General features: G+C 41.9%; 1 protein-coding gene across 1 annotated transcript in view; it reads right to left on the reverse strand.

Moving 5' to 3' along the window:
* Positions 1-20,356, reverse strand: part of ENPP6 (ectonucleotide pyrophosphatase/phosphodiesterase 6) — a 68,441-nt gene extending 48,085 nt beyond the window's left edge. Inside the window, exons 1-2 of the mRNA XM_019534672.1 lie at positions 19,907-20,356; positions 2,491-2,670 (exon numbers count right to left, since the gene is read on the reverse strand). Of these exons, the coding sequence (XP_019390217.1) occupies positions 2,491-2,670; positions 19,907-20,144 (418 nt within the window). The 5' untranslated portion in view covers positions 20,145-20,356. The remainder of the gene's footprint in view (positions 1-2,490; positions 2,671-19,906) is intronic.
* Between the last annotated feature and the right edge of the window lie 574 nt (positions 20,357-20,930).

A 20,930-nucleotide genomic window follows, 5' to 3' on the forward strand; every position in this document is an offset into this window, starting at 1 on the left:
CGTTGCCTGCTGGTCTCCCTTGACCAGTTTGTAGATGGCCACCAGATCCCCTCTCAGCCTTCTCTTGTGGAGGCTGAACAGGTTCAGGTCCCGTAGCCTCCGCTCATAGGGCCTGCCCTGCTGCCCCCTGATCATGCAAGTGGCCCTCCTCTGAACCCTCTTGACACTATCCACATCCCTCCTGAAGTGCGGTGCCCAGAACTTGACACAGTACTCCAACTGCGGCCTGACCAATGTCATATAGATGTGGAGGATCACTTCCTTGGATCTGCTCATGATGCATCTATGGATGCATGACAAGGTGCGGTTACCCTTACTGACTGTGTCCCCACATTGCTGGCCCATGTTCATCTTGGAGTCTATAATGACTCCAGGATCTTTTTCTGCCTCTGTGCTGATGAGAAGGGAGTCCCCTCCCCCAGACTGTAGGTATGCTGCTGGTTCTTTCTCCCTAGGTGCAGAACCCTGCACTTGTCAGTGTTGAAACCCATCCTGTTCTCAACCGCCCACCTCTGTAACCCGTCCAGATCCAATTGCACCCTTCTAGCATGCCCACCTCTCCCCACATCTTAGCGTCATCTGCAAATTTGAACAAAGACCTTTTCACCCCTTCATCCAAGTCACTGATGAAGATGTTGAACAGTGCGGGCCCAAGGACTGAGCTCTGGGGGACCCCACTGCCCACATGCCTCCAGGTCGAAAATGACCTGTTCACCACCACTCTCTGGGATATTCATTTTTAGACTCATGCGCTTTTTTAGACCATCACTCTTCTTTTTCAGCCTGCCTTTGTCTCCTCTTTCCGAATGTTTTTTCCTTCTATAATTTAATAAGACTTCATAGCTTGTTATGTATTTTTTTAAAAGAAAGTTACTTCCCTCCTGTGGAATTCCATATAATGGTTCAACAACAGTAACAGAAAAAAAAAATCTCATTCCATCAAATTCAGTTATATTTGGAAAGATTTCAATTACATTTCTGTAGAATCCTATCAGTTATCCATCCCAAGTAAAGTTTATGGTTTAACAGTAGTTAATTATTTACTTAAGCTTAAGCCTACACTTGCTTGCTTTGTAAAACTGGAATAATTCCATTTGAGGTTCCTGCTCTGAGGGATATAGATGGCTGAGACATCACCATTGGCTTTCATACAGCCAGGTTATCACCCAATGTGTCAAGCAAATTATGCCATAGGTAAAGTACTTTAGGGCATACATTATACCCACCATACATATGGCCCACTATACACCTTTCTTTCAGGAACTACACTCAAAAACTGGACTTTCTTATGGAATTTAATGGTTGAGTTTTATCTATAAGATTCACTGGAAATTATTACATTCTATTCAGAGCAGTTTCTGTAGAAACCGATTGTTTTTGTTTCCATTCAATAGATTACTCCCCTATGAATATACTTTTTGGGGATACATTCCCAGAAATGTTCCAGTGTAAAGTATAAACTGGACCTACAGAGCAATATTTCAATACTTCACTCCCTGCTTTACTCAGCAGTGATGTGGCAAGTTCCTCTGACTGTCTGACCACAGACCGTCTTGTTCTGCAATTTCTTTCCATTCCTAAGCACTGTAGTGTTTTGCACTGACTGTTATTCACAGCATTGTACTGGGAAGACGTGACTGGGCACATGTGTGATGGGATGAATGAGACAGATTGGCAGAGAGCCTGAAGAAATGGGCCAGCTGCCCCTGCTGTGCCCATCAACAGTGGATCTATCCAACGCTGTCATTCTGTTGTGTGATCCTCTAGTACACGATTAGATATAAAAGAAACTATGTTAATACAGTGCTTAGACTTGAGAGCTAAAATGCTGAGAAGTGAGAAATGAAAGCGAGTTTCCTTGCATATACACAATTTCCCTTTACACAGGTAAAACTCAGTCATGTTGCATATATGAAATGTTTTTTCTGTGTATTGGGTTAACTGTACAGCCTAATTGTTTGTAATAAAGTACTTGTTATACAGTTCCATTGTCTTCAGTGGGAGCAGAGTAGGCTAATACTAAATAAAGAAAGAAAAGTAAATGCCTGACTTCTGTGGACAAAAGCCAAGGCTTTCAAAAGGAATAGCTAAAACTAGAAACAGTGGGGCATCTAACAGAGACGAAAAGAGCAATGAAAAAAAGTCCTTATTTTTATTCTGCAGACTGTGTGCACTTCCTAGGGAAACTGTATAATGCTTCCTAAGGTTAAAGGTTCATTTATTTCCTTTCTTTTGGATAAGCTAAACCATTAGCTATTTGACATTATTTTATGCAAGCTGTAACAAACCTGGGAAAATGAGAAATAGAATTATTAAATGTAGATGGTTTAAGGATACACAAGTATCATACTGCTGTTTATATTTCATAACTGCAGTATTATGCTAGAGCTATCCTTCGGGGGAGGAGGGCAGGGGTGTCTGCCCAAAGATTTAAAGATGTAACATTAAATTGGCAGTGATTTCTGAGGCGCTGCATTTACAGATACCAACCAGGCCAGTAATACATAGACACTTTCTTCTTTGCTTTCATCATGGTGACCCACAAAGGCTCCGATCCATTCCACCAAAGGGGTAACAGGCTGTCTTTATTCACACCAATATCAAAAGAGGTGTTTGTTTTTGGATCCCACATGTAGTTTCCAATCATTTGATGAACTTCACAATGGCGACCTACAAGAGAAAGGCGGGTGCTTAGATTTTTCTTCTATATTAATACTCAGAACTCACCAAGGCCACAAAGATAAGTCAGCTGCAGAGCCAGGATTGGAGTTCAGGCGGCTTCTGTTTTCCAGCCCCACAGTAGACCTTGTTACTTCTTATAGATCCTCTCTGTCTCCATATACATAATCCATATACTGCACCACAGAGGCCAAACAAACAAACTACTGTGGCTGCAGATGCCAGATGTTTGGCTAAAGTTTGGTTTCTTCTGAACACAAGACATCTGCCAAGTCTGCGACTATTTAAGGTACCCACAGAATGAAAAGCAGAGAATACAAGAGGAGGCAGGGAAGCAGTTTGTTAACAGCAGAGCATTAAAAATGTATAAAACAGAAAAATATAAAAGTCAAGCAAACAGAGTACAGTTTGGGTAAATTATATTCTCCCTTTGTTTGGTCTGAGGTGGAGCAGCTATGAGATTCCATTCACTCTAGTGTAATATTTAGAACATTATGGATTGCTTAATTATATTAGCAGCAAGGTATAAAATTTGACCAGTAAAAAAAGCAAAGAAATTTTAGTGACAGTCAGAAGCAAGGCAATAGGTCTGTTAGTCTCCAGTCTTGGGCTTGATTCTACCTTGCCAGACAAGCAGCTCTACAGCTTATACCTGAACTACTTCGGTAGGAAAGTACCACTCAACATACACACAGGTGGCAAAACCAGAATGTTTATATACCAAATTAAATGAAGGCAGGATCCTGCTTGGCTTAAAAGATCTTGTAATCTATAGAGAGAGAGAGATATTATGACAGATAACAGTGAAGACATATGAACTGAGCAGACAGCACTACGAAAGGAATAGCAGGAGCCATGCTTTTCAAGGATTCTCAAAGCCTGGATAGATGATATGTTTATACCAGTGTGATCTACTAATTTTTAAACAAGTGTAAACAAGTTGACAGATAATGAAAGTGTTAAACTGTGGCAACTGTTAGAGAATTACCTATGAAAGAATCAGAAATAAAACTCAACTGGTATGTTACACAGGTTAAGGTTTTTGTCTGCCCATGCCCATCCTGGGTTAGCCATTTGCCTAAGACAGCCATAATGGCGTAAAGTGCAGTAATAGGAGTCCTGAAGGCAGCTGCCTCCCAATAAGCTGCTTGTCTGATCTCAGTCTAATGTACAATGCCATACTAAACGGATATTAATTTCAATGGGGTTGTGCTCAGCTGGTCATTCTAGTCACCCTATTAATCATGTTGGAGGCATTTAAAAATAAAAATCTGGCACCAGGACTTTAACTTTGAAGAAGTGAGTTTTAGGAGGGATCTGAAGGGTATTGCTTGTTATGTAGTTAGCTGGAAGCTATTTCTAGAGTATGAATAGTTTTTGGTTCCTGGCTAGAAACTGATACGTTGTTTGTCTGTTAGCTCTCTCCTTCCATGGGGTTTATATTGCCCAATTTTAAAGTGTAGATATACTAGCTGAGTTTACATTTTCCTTGTTGTATCTTGCAAATGCTCTGCTTATGCCTAATATATTACCACAACAAGATAAAAGGAGCGTACTGAAGACCATCGACCTATGCAGCTCTACAGGAACTGTAGCAGAGAGACTCAGCGGGTGGTGAAATGATGCCTTCCTGTATTTGCCAAGTGCTTGTCACATTTGCAAATGGAGGAAAGTGAGGAACTAGAGGTTTTCTGGCCAAGCAGATAGGTTCCCTGTAAATCCTGTTTGCAGCAAAAGAATCTGGGTTGGCATATTTGTTGACAGGTGTCTTTAATTTCCTTGCATCACCAGGGGATGAAATATTTTCAGATTTAAACCCCAGCTGGGATTTTAAAAAGGAAATGTTAAAGATTAAGTTGCACCAAAAGTTCACGATTTACACATCTTAAAAAGAAACTACTGATGTATGTGTGAGACATTTTCATCATTAGCCTGTGAGTCACAGATATTGCAAAGACCCAGATAACAGGCTCTGATTATTGTGAGAATAAGTGTAGCGAGCATAACTAAAATAGCCTGATAATGCTTTTTTCTTTAAGAGACATCATCGTGTGTAGAGAACCACATTTAAATTGCGTGCATTTGACCTTCAGAAGGATTTTTTTTTTTAATTCCCTTTACTGCCATGCATCAACTTAATTAATTATACAAGTAATTTTCCCTCCTCAGAGCTTCTGGTTTATTTTTAATTTCAAGATTTTTTTTTTTAATCTTGAAGCTTCTCTTTAAAAGACATGGCTGCAGGGAACTCCAAGGCAGCTCAGCACCCAAATATCATATGGGATTCATAATTGTTGGACTGGAGTATCTTGCCTCTGACATAACAATACACACAAAGTTATTTAAGAGCCCAGTCCAGTGAAAGCCATAAGTGGCAATATTTCAGTAGTCCATCACAGCTAGGTGTCACAGGGCACTGGGGTGTCCTGCTCCTTTTGAGGGCTGGAACTGCTGCAGGGAGGGCCTGGGCAGGCAGCAGGCAACCCCAGCTGCTGGTTCCCAGGGCGGCCAGAGTCTGATCGTTGGCCCACACCTGCCAGTGGCCAGCTGACCAGAAGGAGCAGGGCCTGGCATATATATAAACCCCAGGGCTGAGGCCAGGGAGGCAGTTTCCCCACTAGCAGCCAGAGGGGAAGGAGCCTCCAGGGAGGAAGTGCCCTGTGATGCTGCCACTGCCTCATATGCTGCACCTGGGGCTAAGAGGGCTCCATGATCTCCTCAGGTACCCTTGCCTACTGCGCACTTAGTGCCAGGGACAAAATCTGATTCTGTTAAAGGGTCAGAGCACAGCCTGATCTGTATTATGTTATAGCCCAGGGGCTTATGTTTTGTTTGCTGTTTATAACACCAGTAGTTTGGGTGAGGCTATGTGGGGAAGGAGGAGGCCCACTGCAGTGAGGACGTGGCATTTTGGGGTGCAGAGACAGGGCCGCAGAGAGCCCAGAGAGGACAAGGGGGCCAAATCACAGCAGGGCCTAGACTGGACAATGTCAGTGCCATCTGTGAAGCTTGGGGCAAGGCAAAGGGGCAGTTTGGAGCCACGCATATAGCCCATAAGCCTGGGGTGTTCTGAGATATCTATTTTGAAATGGAACCCACAAAGGGTCCGGGAACTCACACGGTTCAGGGAAGTCCATCAGGGCCGTGTCCAACTGGACATGAAAGCAGCCTCCCTATGTTACAATTACATCAAGATGTGGCGGGCAAGAAAAGAGGGTGCCCATCAGGCCAAATTGGCATGGTCGAGGGTCCTTAGGGGTAACACAGCTATCCTTAGGGACCCCATCCCATGACACCTAGGATATGGGGAAACTTTTGGAGAATGCTGTGCTTTACAAGCAATCTACACCAGCATCAAAATTGCTTAAATGTAATCAGTTAAATGTTTTACAGCACCTTTCCATTCTATTCCCTCCTAAACACCCGTTCCCCACTTCTCTGCTTGGTGATGACCATTCCACCTCTGCATCTGAAAGGTACGTTTCTCACCAAGCACAGATGAAGCAAAGTGCTTTTGGCCTCGGCTAGGAGCTGATCAACCATGTATCTATTCAAGTGGTTAATGTAACAAATAATTGGTTCATTTTCTCATTCAGGGGTGCTTATGTAATTTCTGCTATCTCTTCTTGCTGGAAATACCTCTTCAACATTGTCTAGACCAGGGGTGGGCAATTATTTTGAGTGGAGGGCCGCTTACTGAGTTTTGGCAAGCCATTGAGGGCCACATAACAGGCAGCCAAGGGCAGATTAAAAAATTTAGAAAATTAATTTTTGGGGCCCCATGGGCTGGATACAATGGTCCGGCGGGCCATATCAGGCCTGCAGGCGGCATTTTGCCCACCCCTGGTATAGCCACTCTCTCAGGTCTTCATTTGATCTGCAGTCTCCAACAGGTAAGTGACCCTCTGAAAAAGGCAGATGAGATGCAGATAAGATGTGGAACTGTGCATAGTAATCAGCAGGGATCTGGGTTTTCTGTTTGCTGCAGAAGAATAAGGATTTTCTACTTCAAAGGAGAAAACTTGGGAAACCAAGGGTTTCCCTGTGCAGGCTGGTAGAGTCGCAGCCTGCAAGGGGCTGCTTGGGAATGGTGGGGTGGGATGCAGGGGGCACCATGTGCATGTGCATACGCACACATGCACACGGCAGCCAGGTAGCGTGGTGGAAAGCAGCTTCCACAATGCTCTCCATGTAAGTCTATGTGGGGGGACAGTGTGTCCATAGGTGATGTGTCAGAGGGGTGGGGATAGGTGGGCTGTGGCTTGGAAGTGAGAGGTACTGGCAGGGCTTGGGGGGGCTGTGGCTTGGGACAATGGCATACCAGGGCAGCTCAGTGCCTCAAAGCAGTGGCAGGGGAGGGAGCAGGGGAAGCTCTGATTTTCCATGATAAAACAAAATCAAATGCCAAAATTTATAGGTATTTAAAATGTATTTTATTATAATGATTGAGGCACTGGTAGGCTTCCAAACTGCTTTAAAATTATAAATATATCAATAAAACATTGTTTTCAACTGGTATCTATATATAATATTTTATATATATGTGGCATTTTATTTCAATTGTGCAAAAACATGGATTTTGGATTTTTAATCAGATTTTGAGGTTTTTAATCACAGAACTTGTAATTTTTTTTTTAAACAGAGAAAACCAGGATTCCTGGTAATCAGCATACTGGAGACAATGTAACGCATCTGTGAAGTAACCTTATATGAATGTGTTTTTTATTTATATTCGTGTGTATGCATACACACACACACACACACACACACACACACACACACACAAGAGGGGAGGACAAGATTGATATGTGGAGTTCTTCATACGAGAGAGCAGAAAAACAATTGTCAAAGCTAGATGTTGGATATCACTCAAAGTAAGGTACTGATGCAATCAAACTACTGTTTGTGACTTTCATTTAAATTTGCATAAGGGTAGGATTCTTTGTAGCTGGTGTGGTTCTCTTCTGAGTCCTTTGCTATGTGGATGGAGCAAGAAGAGGCCTAGGAATAATGCAATCATAGCATAATGCAGGTCATATATCCCAGTCTGTTTGGAGTCCAGGAAAAAGTGAAAGCTCTGTCTAAACAGCTGCTAACACTTAATGTAGGATTTTTCAGAGACCTTTGCCATCATGGCAGACCTCCTAAGGGAGTTTCTGAATTCCAGAGTGGACTACGGAGAAATGTATTCTGGGTGTATAGCAGTTTGATCTAAATCATCTTAAGAACCAGGGATGAAATCCTGGCCCCACTGAAGTAATTTGCAAAACTTGCATTGACTTCAATAGTGGCAAGATTCCACTTTGGACTTGCCTCTTACAAAAGGGGGAAAATTGTTTAAAAAGGAGCCTTATTGGCTGCACATAGTAGATTTTTTTTCTCCTTGCTATGATTTAGTAAGCTGATCAAAAAGAAATTCCTATGTTGTTATTTTCTAGTTTTGTTCCTTGGTTTCTCTGACCTACAGAAGTTAAGCTTAGCACTACTGGCTTGTCCTGAGATAAATGCCCTCAGTTTAGAAAGTACATGAACTGATGCAGATGAAGAACTGGCTGCTTTTTACTTTTCAGCCTGAGTCAAATTGAAAAACATTTTTTGAGCTTTTAAAAGCTCAGTACAGCCAGTCCTGAACATGCCTGCACACTTCTGATTTTTCCCGTCATATTTCTACTTGTTGATGCAGCCAAAATGGAGCTGCTGGAATTCTTTTATTACTGTTTATCATCTGCAGTAGTGCCAAAAAGCCTCAAGTGAAAAATCAGGTCTTGTTGTGCATGGCACAGTAATAACACATAATGAAAGAGGATGAGATCCAGTTCTCTAAACTGGATAATCCAATGAGACGAGACTAGGCTGGAAGTGGCTTGTCTAAGGTTAGGGAACAACCTGAGAACTGAGTGCAGGTGTTGGAGCTCTGTTCACTGCCCTAATGCATCAGATCACAGTGCCTCTTCCAACTGTGGTTAGAGAGCCCCATTTCTCCCATTATTTCTAGCTGCAAAGAACTAGATAAATACAGTAGCACTATTTTTTCACACAAATCTAGGAATCTAAATATACAACCTTGAAGTTGATCCCACCTGAACCTTGCCATCCCTCAGTGGGTGAAATCTGGATCTGGACATCCACACTTCTGGTCTGATTTAACATGCAATGCATGATGTTCAAATGGGAATCAGGGACTTACCCATGCCCATCTCAGTTCAGATGCAAAGTAAACATTTGCTTGTTGGCTTTCAATTAAAGAAATAATTGGACCTCAAGCTTCTCTCTAGAACAGAAAAAACCCCCCAGCCCAACCCTGACCCACTGACTCTGAATATCACCTCACCTTGCTTGGTTTGGGGATGTTTGAATCAGTGATCCATGACATGGGCATAGCTCTTCTCTACACCATCTGGATTTTTGCCTAGTATCTGTTAGAATAGCAAATACCATTGTTTTGAAATAGTTCCTTATATTGCTTATAACCCCATGATTTTGCACATGGAAGGGTCATCACTGCATAGTCCTAAATAAATGAGCCAATGGATCTGCACTGCATAGAATAACCTATCACTATGCCGTATTAGTATCATGGTCTTTTTTGTGTAGCACCAACTGTAATAGGGTTTTCATACTCATGTATAAAGCAAGGAATCACCAGAGTCCCACTCAGTCAAAAAGAAAAATATGTTCAAGAGCAGTGTGTTAAATGGGCTCTTTTAGAAGCTTCTTCGTAGAAGATTCTGCAGTCCAACCTCCCCCTTCAGTTAATTTGAACTTTGTTGGGCAACATCTTGCTTCTATTTTGCAACATCCTGCCATTCATTAGGGAGGGGAATATGTAGGCAGATAAAATCATAGCCATCATATTCACTAGTCTGAAGAAATTGCTGTGGTGTTGCTGTCCTAAAAATGTCAAGTTGGCTGTTGAAAATGCTGTGGTGATTTGGTCTTTCCTGAAGGGCCCCTGTTCTGCCTGCCACCGAGCCTAGTGAAGCCCAGAAGAACCAACCAGTAGAGCACTCTTATGGAAGCTCATTGAGAGGCTGCTGTACCTGAAAGAGGCATCTTGTTATATATGGGCACACAGCCAAAAAAAAAAAAAAGAAACAAAAACCTGGCACCTGCACAATGCGAACAGACATTTTGTTGTCCCATGGGAGCTTGTTGGCAAAGGTTTTTCAGCTCTGTTGTGACCTTCTAAAAATCAAGCTGAGCTAGAAGAGCATTATCAGCGGCTTAGCACTGATCAGCAACACTAGTGGAAACCTTGTGTTAAAAGGAAAAGAAAGAGAGCTCTTAACTACATTCCTTAGGGAGATCCACTTGACCACTTACACTGATAAATCCATGCTTTTTGGCTGTTGTATGAAGGAATACATTTTTAAACTAATCCAATGTTTGTCTCCACAAAAAATGCAGAGCTGCTGTGCTTATGATTAGAGAGGATACAAGTCTCAAAATGTTTTCCACTCATATATTATGGTTGTCTACTTTTTATATCTGGGTGTATAAATACGTAGACAGATTTAGTGTCCAGTAATTGTTTTGTATTAGTTAGTAACAGGACCATTGTAAGCAAACATCCCTTTAAACAAGCTTGATTATTAAAAGAGAAGTCCAATGTACAAGCCAATGTACAAAAATCCAATGTATTGATTAATAATTATGCTTTTTGTTCACTGTTTTGTAGTTCTCTGAACTTGGACAAGGACCATTCATGGAGATTTATTTTCTTTTTATTGAATGTTGATTTTGCTTTCACTATCTTCAAGCTGCATGTCGAAGGCTCCCAGTTCCGGACCTGTGTACCCACGATCCCACCACATTCCCTGACACCTGAGATTGAGTCTTCCAAGAGATTTAAAAGGGTGGTGCAGAGAACAGAACACTTCCCTAGAAAGTATGAAGTTCATACACTGTCACAAACAGCACTAGGGTACTATGTGGTTAAAAATATCTTCAGTTGATAACTTCATGTGTTTCTTTAAAATAGAAAACATTTATCTGGGTCTTCTATTTACAAGAATTTCATCTGGGACTAGATTGAAATTGGAACTCTCTCTAACACCAAGTTGTAGGCCAGATGTTTTTGGCCATGGAGCAGAAATGAGGCATGTGCTAGATTCATTATGTGAGCAAAATAATAGTCAGCATCCTCTCATAAGTACCAATTAGTCTCCATGAGGTCAGGGAAAACATCACTAACATTAATAGCTCTTTGAACAATGTAATTATAGCTTTGTTTTAACATTTACCTTTTATAGGAGGGCTAGAGGTGGTTAGCTGTGTTAGTCTGAACTCAAGCAGAAGTTAAAGCAGGCGGATTAATTCCAAGGCATGAGATTTGGTAGGCAGCAAACTATGTCTTCAGATGCTATAAAAAGACTGTTTAAAATAGAGAAGAAAAATACAACCAGGGGAGGATTTGGGGGGTCGGGGAAAGAGTAGCACGGTGCAGTTTCACCCCCTTTAACTTCTGCTCAACCCAATTTTTAAAACCAACATCTGGGAGGTACAGCTGAATTTCTATTTAGGCAGTGCTGAGAGAGTCAATTAACTTCATTGCTCGTTATCATCTCCCCAGTTCAGGCTATTCTCTCTCCAGTCTACAGGTGTTATCAGCCCTCTATCTTTTTTTAATCATCTTGATGTTCTACTATTCAAACTCTCCTTTCTTCTGCAGGCATGACCCATGGGGGGGAGGAGGAGCAGGTGAGACACACGAGGGGTAGAAGGAGAGGTAGGACCCACAGGTGAGGCTGGGGGTGCAGGCATGACCCACAGTGGGGTGATGGCCCCCATCTCCAGCAAACCTACATCCCTGTCCCTCCAACCCTCTCCCCACTGGGACTTACTTGCTTGGCTCTGGTAGCGGTGAATGCTGATAAAATCAGCTGCAACCAGAGTGGCTGGTGAGATGGGGGTTGAAAGCACTGGCTGGGGGGGAGAGCAGGGGGCCAGAAGGACAAAAAATAGACCAGTGTGTGGGAAGCGGGGAGTAAAAAGAGCAGCCCTGGGGCTGGGGCCAGTGGCTGGGTTTTCCCCAGGGCTGCACAGGGCAAGTGGACATAAGTGCCATGCACTGGTTTGACCTAAATCGAGCAAATCTGGTACTACATAGATCCATATTCATCTTAAACTGGGTTCTGTGATTTTTAGACCAGTTTCTGTGCATGGAATTACAAGTTCAAGTGCAGGTAAATTGATTGCCCGTCACTGAGAGTGCGTCTATAAGCGTAAGGTTGGCACCAGGACAAGCTAAGTGTAAATCAGGCAGCCATTTTGAACCCAATTTAACCTCCCAAATGTCTATACTTATTTCTGCAAACTTTATAGCTCTAACTAAAAAAAACTTAGCTTCAGTATAGTAATATAAACTCGGGTGTAGAAATGACTGACAGTGAAGTCTTGGAGGAACTCTCAAGACACTCAAGAAGGCTAGATTTTGTTTTATGAATCTGAATGAGATGCACATTTAACTAGAATGATAACAAGATGAATGATGCAATAACTTTTGATTAATTTTGCCTAGTTTGTTGGTTTTTTAAACACTGTGCACAATCTAGCAAATGTGTGCACATTCCAATAGTTATATTTTTTTTTTGCTTTAACCTGAAACAGAATAATATAGTGCTAATCCCCAGCATATTAGTAAAGCATCTAGTTTCCCTTTAACTGGAGAAAAATGTTTCATGTTTTATGTGATAATGTGCCACACTGTCTGCACTCCCCTTTTCAAAATACTGGATCTGCCCATGAGGACAGGGGAAAGGGATACTACTGAGAGTGGCAAAAGCTTGATTGAAAAGGTCAGTAGGAATAGAAAGAGCAGTAAACACATTGGGGGACATAGGAATAAGGAGCTGGAGTTAAACTAGTGCAGGCAATGGGCCACAAACCCATAGTCTCTGAGGCTTAGAAAGAGTTACTGCCTCCAGCATACACAAAAAAGTTTACTAATCCTGGAAGCAGTTGCTTACATAACCCCCTACATTTGGCAATGTAGCGGGGCATATCATCACCGCATGCCAGCGTACCATACCAGCTAAGAACTCCTGGCCTGCTTACAACTATACTGGCAAAACTGCTCTTTGTGCTACTATAATGAAACTATCTTTATGCAGGCTAACCAAGATATACGGGTAATGGGCCAGTTTTGCTGGAATTAATACATGCGCATGAGGAACTTCTGCTTATTAGGGATCGCACTTTTCACATCCTTACCCAGCATAGTTTTACCAGCTGAAATCTATAGCATAAACTAGGGCTCTCCTTGGAGGTGAGTCATCCAAGTCAGGGCAAGGTGGTTGAAGCCATGTTGCTTGCTCTCATCATCTTATTATGCCTCCCCACTAACCCTACCATTCCCACGAGTGGAACATTGAAGCGCCCCACACTTCAGATGTGCTGCTTCCAGTTTAGGTGGCAGCCTGGGCATCTCTGTGCAGTGCTTTGGTTGAACTAATTAGCCATCCTAGGGTGCGTCCAGATGAGTGTGGCTGAGTGGTATGTGGCACTGCAAATACATCTGCAGTGCTGCGTACCACACACTGAAGTGTTCTCCATGCTGCAAGGGCACGCTGCCCATGCGTGTGCTGCTACAGGTTTTTTCCATGGGTTTCCACAGGATATCCAGAGGTAAAAAAACTCACTGTTAAAAAGCAAAACAACAACAACAAAACAAAAAATAGAGCAGCGCACACACAGAGGCAGCGTGCGCTACTGAAAAGTGGAGCCAGGCCACCCGAAACCACACTGCAGCTGGTAGCCAGGCTCTGCCCGGCAGAATCCCTGCAGCTGCAGCCCTGGGAGGCCCCCACGCCCCCCAGCAAGACTGCCGGGGCCAGCACCCCCACCTCCCCTATGGCCCCCTGGGGTAATTTGCTGCGTGCCAAAGCGTGCATGTTATGGGCATTCCCCAGGGACAAGTAACAGCAGCTCAAGGTGTGCCACTGCTACTTGTCCCAGGGAACCAAATGTACATGTCTGTGTGGATGTGGGGCCAGTTAGCATACTTCCTGCTAAATATCCTATCTATTACTTGGCAAAGACAGCTGCTACATTGTTCATGGTTTAGGAGGCAGCCTGACCAGGTTGCAGTATGCTGCAAAGAGCAACAGTGTGCTGGACATCAATCATCATTGATGGGGGTGGTAAGTTTATTGTGTAGGCCTAGCTCTAGATTCACCATAGGGGAAAACAAGTAGCTAAATATAAAACTTCATCTTCAGTCTCAGCACCCTGAAGTTAAAAATGATAAAAGCTGCTTCCTGTTTGGAGTTTGGATTTTGCCATCATTCATTATAATCCAGGCTAATAAAACCCATAAAAATCTGATGGGCAATATCCTAGTCTAAAAACTGTATGTGTCATTAATTGTGAATTAATATTCATCCCCCAATCTTTTAGCCGAGTTTGTGTAGAATATGCTACATGTTTACATATCTTGCATTATCTTAATAAGCGTAATATTTGCTACAGCTGTAAATCAGGAAAACACAGTTTTAATGGTTTATATTTCACAGGAAGTCCCAAAGATGGAATTACACAGCCTTTTTATTCCAGTTCGTATTGTATATTGTTCTTTGTGAAACACAAAATAGGAAGTTTTCTCTGTTAGCTACTGGGCCTGCTTAAAAACAGAAACTGCTATAAATCAGAAGACCTTTGACAGTACATGACAAACACATGAGAATGCATGAACTATGTGAAGGAAGACTGCAAGGATGGGAGAGCAAAGGGCAACTGGAAAGCAGGCTAAAAAGTTTCTCTTAACTAGCTTAAAAATTTCATATTGCATTGTTAAACAGGAAAGGTGAGTTATAATTGTGACATTCAGTCAGCTCATAGAAAAATACTAATGGTTGTATATTCAACAGGCCACCAAATTGTGCATTCTGGTCTTGTCTTCATAAGTGAAACCAAAACAGAGATTGGTGTGTTATGGAATCATGCTACAGCCCTATAAAATCATGGCCTCATCATCTTTGCACACTGAAACCAATATAATGGTGACTTTGCGAGGCTGGCAGGATCATTTTCTTATTAAGTGATAAGTAGGAGAAACTCTCTCTTAATTCGGTACTTTACAGCTCTGAATCCTAATTTTAAAAATCCCTATTTAATCACTATATTCCAGCATGTACAAGTTTCACAGGACTTTGCCACTTTCTACCAATTATTTATGATCAAAACCTTTCAACAGGTCTATAAACTCTACTGTATCACCTCATCCTCCTCCAACAATTTTCTACCAGCTAAAATCCGTATAAGTGAGTTCTCTCTCCTGTCCCTGGAAGCTAAAAGAAATTTATTTTCTGGAAAGTCATATTTTAGAGCAGCTTGGTTTGCCACATTGTTCTAAATAATGATGTGCCTAAAATGACTATTTTTGTTTTTGAAATCCTGAAAAATTCAATTCTGTTTTAATTTCTAGCTAAATATGATACTGTCCATCAATTATTTTTACTGACCTAAATTTTAAGGGGCCCTATGAAGTGTTGCATGCAGTAAGCCATTGGTGAATTCAATGGGAGTTCATGAAGATGCTCATTATGATATGGGGGTCCTTTTGGAGCAGTGATTCTTTACCCGGGTGCCATGGTACCCTGGGGTGCCTTGAGATCCTTTCATGGGTGCCACAGGGTGCTACACAATATTAACACTGTTAGATGTGCAAACTTGATTCACAAAAAATAAATGAAAACAAAAAGCTGGCATTTTCTGAGAGAGGCCTTGAGTCTAACGAAGGGTGCTTTGAGTCTAAAAACATTGAGAACCACTTCTTTAGGCCATCTTATATATTCAGCACCTTCTATAAGCCTTTGGATCCATTGGGCTAAGGACACATTCAACAAGCCTGAGCCTGAATTGATTCAATCTTTGCAGGTTAAACCTGCAAAGCTTGAACTGATTTGGAGGTGGATAGACATTCCCTTTTCATTCCATGCCTGCAGTGGCTCAGGCTAGAAGCCAGGGAGTGCTAGAGCAACCCTCCCTTCCCTTCAAGAGTGCTAAGCTGAGGGAGGGCATGACCAGGCTCTGGTATGACACACTGTTTGGGGGAGTCCCACCTCAGCAAACCAGTAGGGAGTTGATAATAGTGTTAATCACCCATAACACAGTGTTTATCAGCCCATTAAGAAAACAAAGCTTCTCTCATTGGTTCAAGCTCTTCTTAAACTACTTTTGACAAGGAAGGAATGGAGGGATGTTATGTGCTACCTGTTGATTAGCTCCCAAAAGCCCTAAGCGGACACTGTGCTGTCAACCTTTGTCCTGTCTGCCATGGCACAGATCGTAGCCAGCATGCGGTATGCTAGCTAATGCTGAGGTGTCTGTGTAAGGCAGAAGGAAGGGGGAATCCCTGCCTTCAGCAGGGAGTGGTGAGGGGGGAGGAGGGGAGCAGGAGGAAGCCAGGCAGGCCCTGCTGTACCTGCAGTCTCTGCTGTAGCTGTAGCCAGGGAGCAGAGGGGAGGGGCCAGCCCAGTTCCCTGGAGCAGAGAGCCCCACCCAGCCCAGAGAGTGTGCCAGAATGCTGGCGGACTCTGCTTTACCTTAAACCAGGAAGGGGTCTGGAACAGGCATTGAATAAAATGGTTTGACCCAAATCAGTTAAGTCTGTTACTACATTCAACCAGGTTTATCTCAAACCAGTTTCAGACATTTTCAGACTGGTTTACATGCACTGAATGTCTGTTCTGTTACAGGTTTAAACCAGTTTCTGATCACTTCAAGTGGTTTATGTGTAATGTCTGTCTCTAGACCAGGTGATCAGACCCCAAAGCTATTAGCTTGGGCAGCTTGTTCCAAGGCATATTGCATAACTGCTATGAAGTAATACCTGGCAGAGGTAGGGGGTAATGTTGTGGAATCATAAATATTCCATTTATTTTGGACAGAAGGATTTATGCAGGTACAAGGCAGAGAAAAGAAAATATTAATTTGGATGAATATAGGCTTTAGAAAGGATAAAAATCCAAGATGATTTTGCGACCTTAACTCCTCTAGCTTGCAAACAAAATTGCACAGTATAGCTGAATTACCCTTAGAGCATCATGTGTCACCCATATCTACCCAGTCTCTGTGTTACCAACCTCTGAAACCCCCTCAACAAGCACCCATTACATGGAGCATCTCAAAAATTTACCTCTTACCAGTAAGCATTCTCCCATTATCCATCTCATGGTTATACAGTAATAGCTGTGTTATCCAGCATCCCCCTGGGAATGGGGGATGCTGGATAACAAAATATGCCAGTTAATTGAGTGGCCCCAGCCACTGCTTCTCCAGCGGTGGCTGGGATGTCCCTCCACCCCTGCCGCTGTATCACTGCCCCTCCCATGGGCTCTGTGAGCCCTGTAGGACAGGGAGGTAGGCCCTGAACAGTCTGTTATGCCCTCAGGCCATGGGGGCTCAGTAGCGCAGGCTGCTTTGCCCTGAGCCACTGGGGCTCAGAGAAACTGGAAGTGCCACGGTGGGCACTTCTGGTTTCACTTTATCCTACAAGCCAGCATGCCAGTTAGTGGAGCATGCCGGCTTGTAAGATGCCGCTTAACAGAACTTTTACTGTACCGGGTAAGCCACTTCCATGTTAAAATTATCCAGCTTTTCCCAGAAAAACCCTCCAAAACACCATCTTCTTGGACATGAACATTTCCTGATATCCATCACCTGGCAATCCCAGGCTCGAGTCACCTTCCAGTTGCAAGACAATGCAGATTTCCAGTTTGGCTCTTGTGCTAAAGGTTAGAAAGTTGTTGCCACTTTATACAAAACAGAAAATAACTTACTTAGAAACCATTCTGTTTCAGTATGACATTTTCTTTGCGTGTTTTCATTCATTCATTTTATGAGTATTTGTACAAAAAGTAAGGCCTCTCCCTTTACTGCAGTTGTTTATTCACACTTCTACTTATTTCTCACCTGAGCTCAGAGTCTCCAGTGAAATTAAAATAAATTTTCATAGTAACTGTAACTTCCCAATCAGGGGCTTAAGGGATCAGGCTGACCAAACAGCATCAGTGGCAGTATCAGCTGAACTTTTAAAAAGAAGGCCACATCCTCTTTTTGTGCAATTCTCTTTAACAAGAGAAATCTGATAGAGAATGAAATACAAGAGCTGTGGCATGAACAAGGTTGTTTAGGTTGTTTTAAAGAGTTACAGTTCATATCAGTAGGTTCTTAACAATTGCAGGGGGCATCAGCAGATTTGCATATCACAGTAATTTCTCAGACTGAACATCAGAGATCTCATTGCATTAAGCAGTTGTCTGGTGCCCTCTTTAAACTAATAATCTATATCACACGCTTACCAACATTATGTTGTTTTCCTGTTGTGTTCTGACTGCTGAACAAGTCATTCACACACTTACAGTATGTTACTAGGCAAGTGTAATAACCATTGTTGTTATTAGTTTGTACTTCATAATTTTACACTGAAATGAAGTGAACTGAAGGACTGCAACACACCAATATTAACTGGACAACACATAGAGTGCAACGTGGCATAACAGATTACAGCTGGTGTACTGCCTAGTAATTAGTAGCTAGGTTGTATATGTGGGACTAAGTAGCACTGTGCATCTGGGCCCTGCTCAGAGCCTGACGTTGAAGTTGGAAACTGGGCTGCACAAAGGGCAGGACATAGTGTTGCAGGTAGGAGGTAGGCTTCAGCAGGGGCCCTAGGTGCCCATTTGGAGTGGAACTACCTGGAGGCAGTTAGTAGCTTCAGGCAAATGCAGATTTTGCAGATGTGAATGCTAACTTGGTTTGCTAAAATTACAGATGAAAGATATAATAAATATATCTAAAGAATGATTAAATGTCCATGGTGTAGTTATGCCTTAAAATTCGGTAATGGAATTTGCCTTCCAGAAAAGCTTTTCATTGCCTTCCACTTGAATTGACAAATAAATATAGTAATCTGTGCTGTTTCTAAGCCAGGATGAGCACCAAAAAGGGAATTTTCTCCCAAGGTAGGAAGGAAAGAGTTAAGGCGTTTCAAAACAAGCTAGGCACAACTGATGTCAGTTTTGTGATTTACAATGGCATCTATTTGTTTTCCAACAACTAGTATATGAACTGAAGGCTTTGTACTGTTCTATGGACACCATATCCAGAAAAGAACAGATTTTTTTCCCCCTGCCTCCAGTTAGTTGGGATGTCTGGGGAGAAACTGAGGGGAAAAATCATATTTGAGAGAGTCAACACCCTGGACACAATAATTCTTCATTTCTGATTGTTTTAGCAGAGTTTATTTTCCAGAAGTAACTTTCCTATTGTACTGATTACTGCATAAAGATCAATCATCATGTTAAGTTAAAGAGAAATAAACCTTTAAATAGATGATGGAAATAAAGTGAACAGGCCTTGTAAAATCACATGCATTCCACATATTTTGTTAAAGCCTTCCTTTGACAATCAGAAAATGGAACAGCATAACGGGCACATGCAAAAAAGAAGAATCATTACCTTGGATTTTTCATATTAATTCACTAATATAGAAATTTAGGATAAAGTTAAGAAAGTCCTATCAGTTCTTGTGATCTAACTGAAAACACAGGGCATCAGCTTGGTTCAAGAAGTAATTTAACAAAGACCTTTCTAAAAACACATCTGCTTTTTAGAAACAAGACCTACTTTAGTCATCCATGGTTTATGTTAGGATTTAGTAACCACCTAAGTTGAGTCTCTGGGTACACTTTGTATGTTTATCGTCCATGTGTTTCTCATCTATTCTTATTTTCCAACTGTGCCAGAAAAAAGCACATAGTTAAAATAAAGTTCAAGCATTACAGATATTCCAGACAAGCATAAAAAGTGTTTGATTCAGGTCCTGTATGTATCAGACCTCAGAGAAAATACAAAAAAAGAAAAATGTGAAAGAGGAGAGGAAGCCCCTACCTACAGCTAATAGTAACAGTAACTGTACAGCTGGTGAGCTAGTGAAAAGCAAACTTTTTGCAAGCTGTTCTGCAACACTGTTTTTAGACAGCATGGGTCCAAATTACAGTTTGGAATGGAGAGAACTGACATGTATTTAGCTTGTTCTAATAGAAATTCAGAGTTGATTTGGTAATACCTTTAAGCCTAACTTGGGGCAATAGAGTAGCTGAAAGCTTAATTTTCAGTATTTTGATCCCTCTGCATGGCAAAAACCAATGACCCAAGCTTATCTTCAGCATAACAAGCTGACAGGTTTTAAAAGCATCACAACGAATAAAAGTAAAGTACTCACCAGTCATCAGTGTGTAATAATTTGGATAAGACAGACTAGGAAAGTCAGGGGTCAGGTAATCCACTTTCACCCCCTTCTCCACAATCTCTTTAAAGCCCAGCAGAGACTTCAGTTCATTATCATCGATGTAATCAAAGCGAAAACCATCAATCAGAAACACTAAAAGTTTTCGATTTGCAGAAGATAAGCTTGCCAGACCGAGAACAAGGAGCAAAGAGAGGGCCATGTGCTTTGTCATGTTGATGAAACGCCCATCAGAGACCTGTCAGTGCTGCCTGTCACTCTGCAATGACTCTGGGCGAGGTATCTGAAGCTGCTTTCAGGGGCTGGACCTTATGCTGCTGTCCTCCACTATGCTAATTTAACTTCCAGAGTTTAAAGCTACAGCACTATTTATCCAAACTGCTAGGCGTTGAAGGTTACAAGTTAATTACTAAAGTATGATTAACTTTGCTTCCAAGCATGTAGCATGAATGTGAGAAAAGAGCTTGTTACTTTTGTTTCAGGAATGTCTGATAGCACTGAAAAAATAGTGCAAAAGGAATTGGAGATGAAGACCAAATTCCATGAATAGTCAGTGTGTGTGCTAATTAGCACAGCCTTCTCTTCCAACAAAAGAAACAGTACGAATAATGCAGCATTTATGTTTCCAGTTGCTACATGTAGCTGTGTCTCTGGTATCTCTTGAGATAGGGAATACTTAAAAAACAGATTACCAAGTTTTTAAGTAGAAGAGTTCTTATGGAATTCAATAACTTCTTCAAAAAGATAGCTTTACAGTGATCTGTAGGAACATGGACATGGAATTTCTTTCTTTTCTTTCTTGGCATGGCTTTCATTGGAAAACGAGACTAACTAACATAAAGTCCTCCTTTTTCTCCAGTATTACTGTGATGTAATAATATATGAGCTATTGAGTAGGTAATAGGAGAACTAGTTTTCTGTGTTACATAGCGCTGATTTAGGCTGCATATGCACTCATTCATCTTCTGGTATTTTTTAAAATTAGGTTTGGGAATTGGAG

Source organism: Crocodylus porosus, unplaced genomic scaffold (assembly GCF_001723895.1).
Source record: "Crocodylus porosus isolate Cpor-Errol unplaced genomic scaffold, CroPor_comp1, whole genome shotgun sequence".
Taxonomy (NCBI): Eukaryota; Metazoa; Chordata; order Crocodylia; family Crocodylidae; genus Crocodylus; species Crocodylus porosus.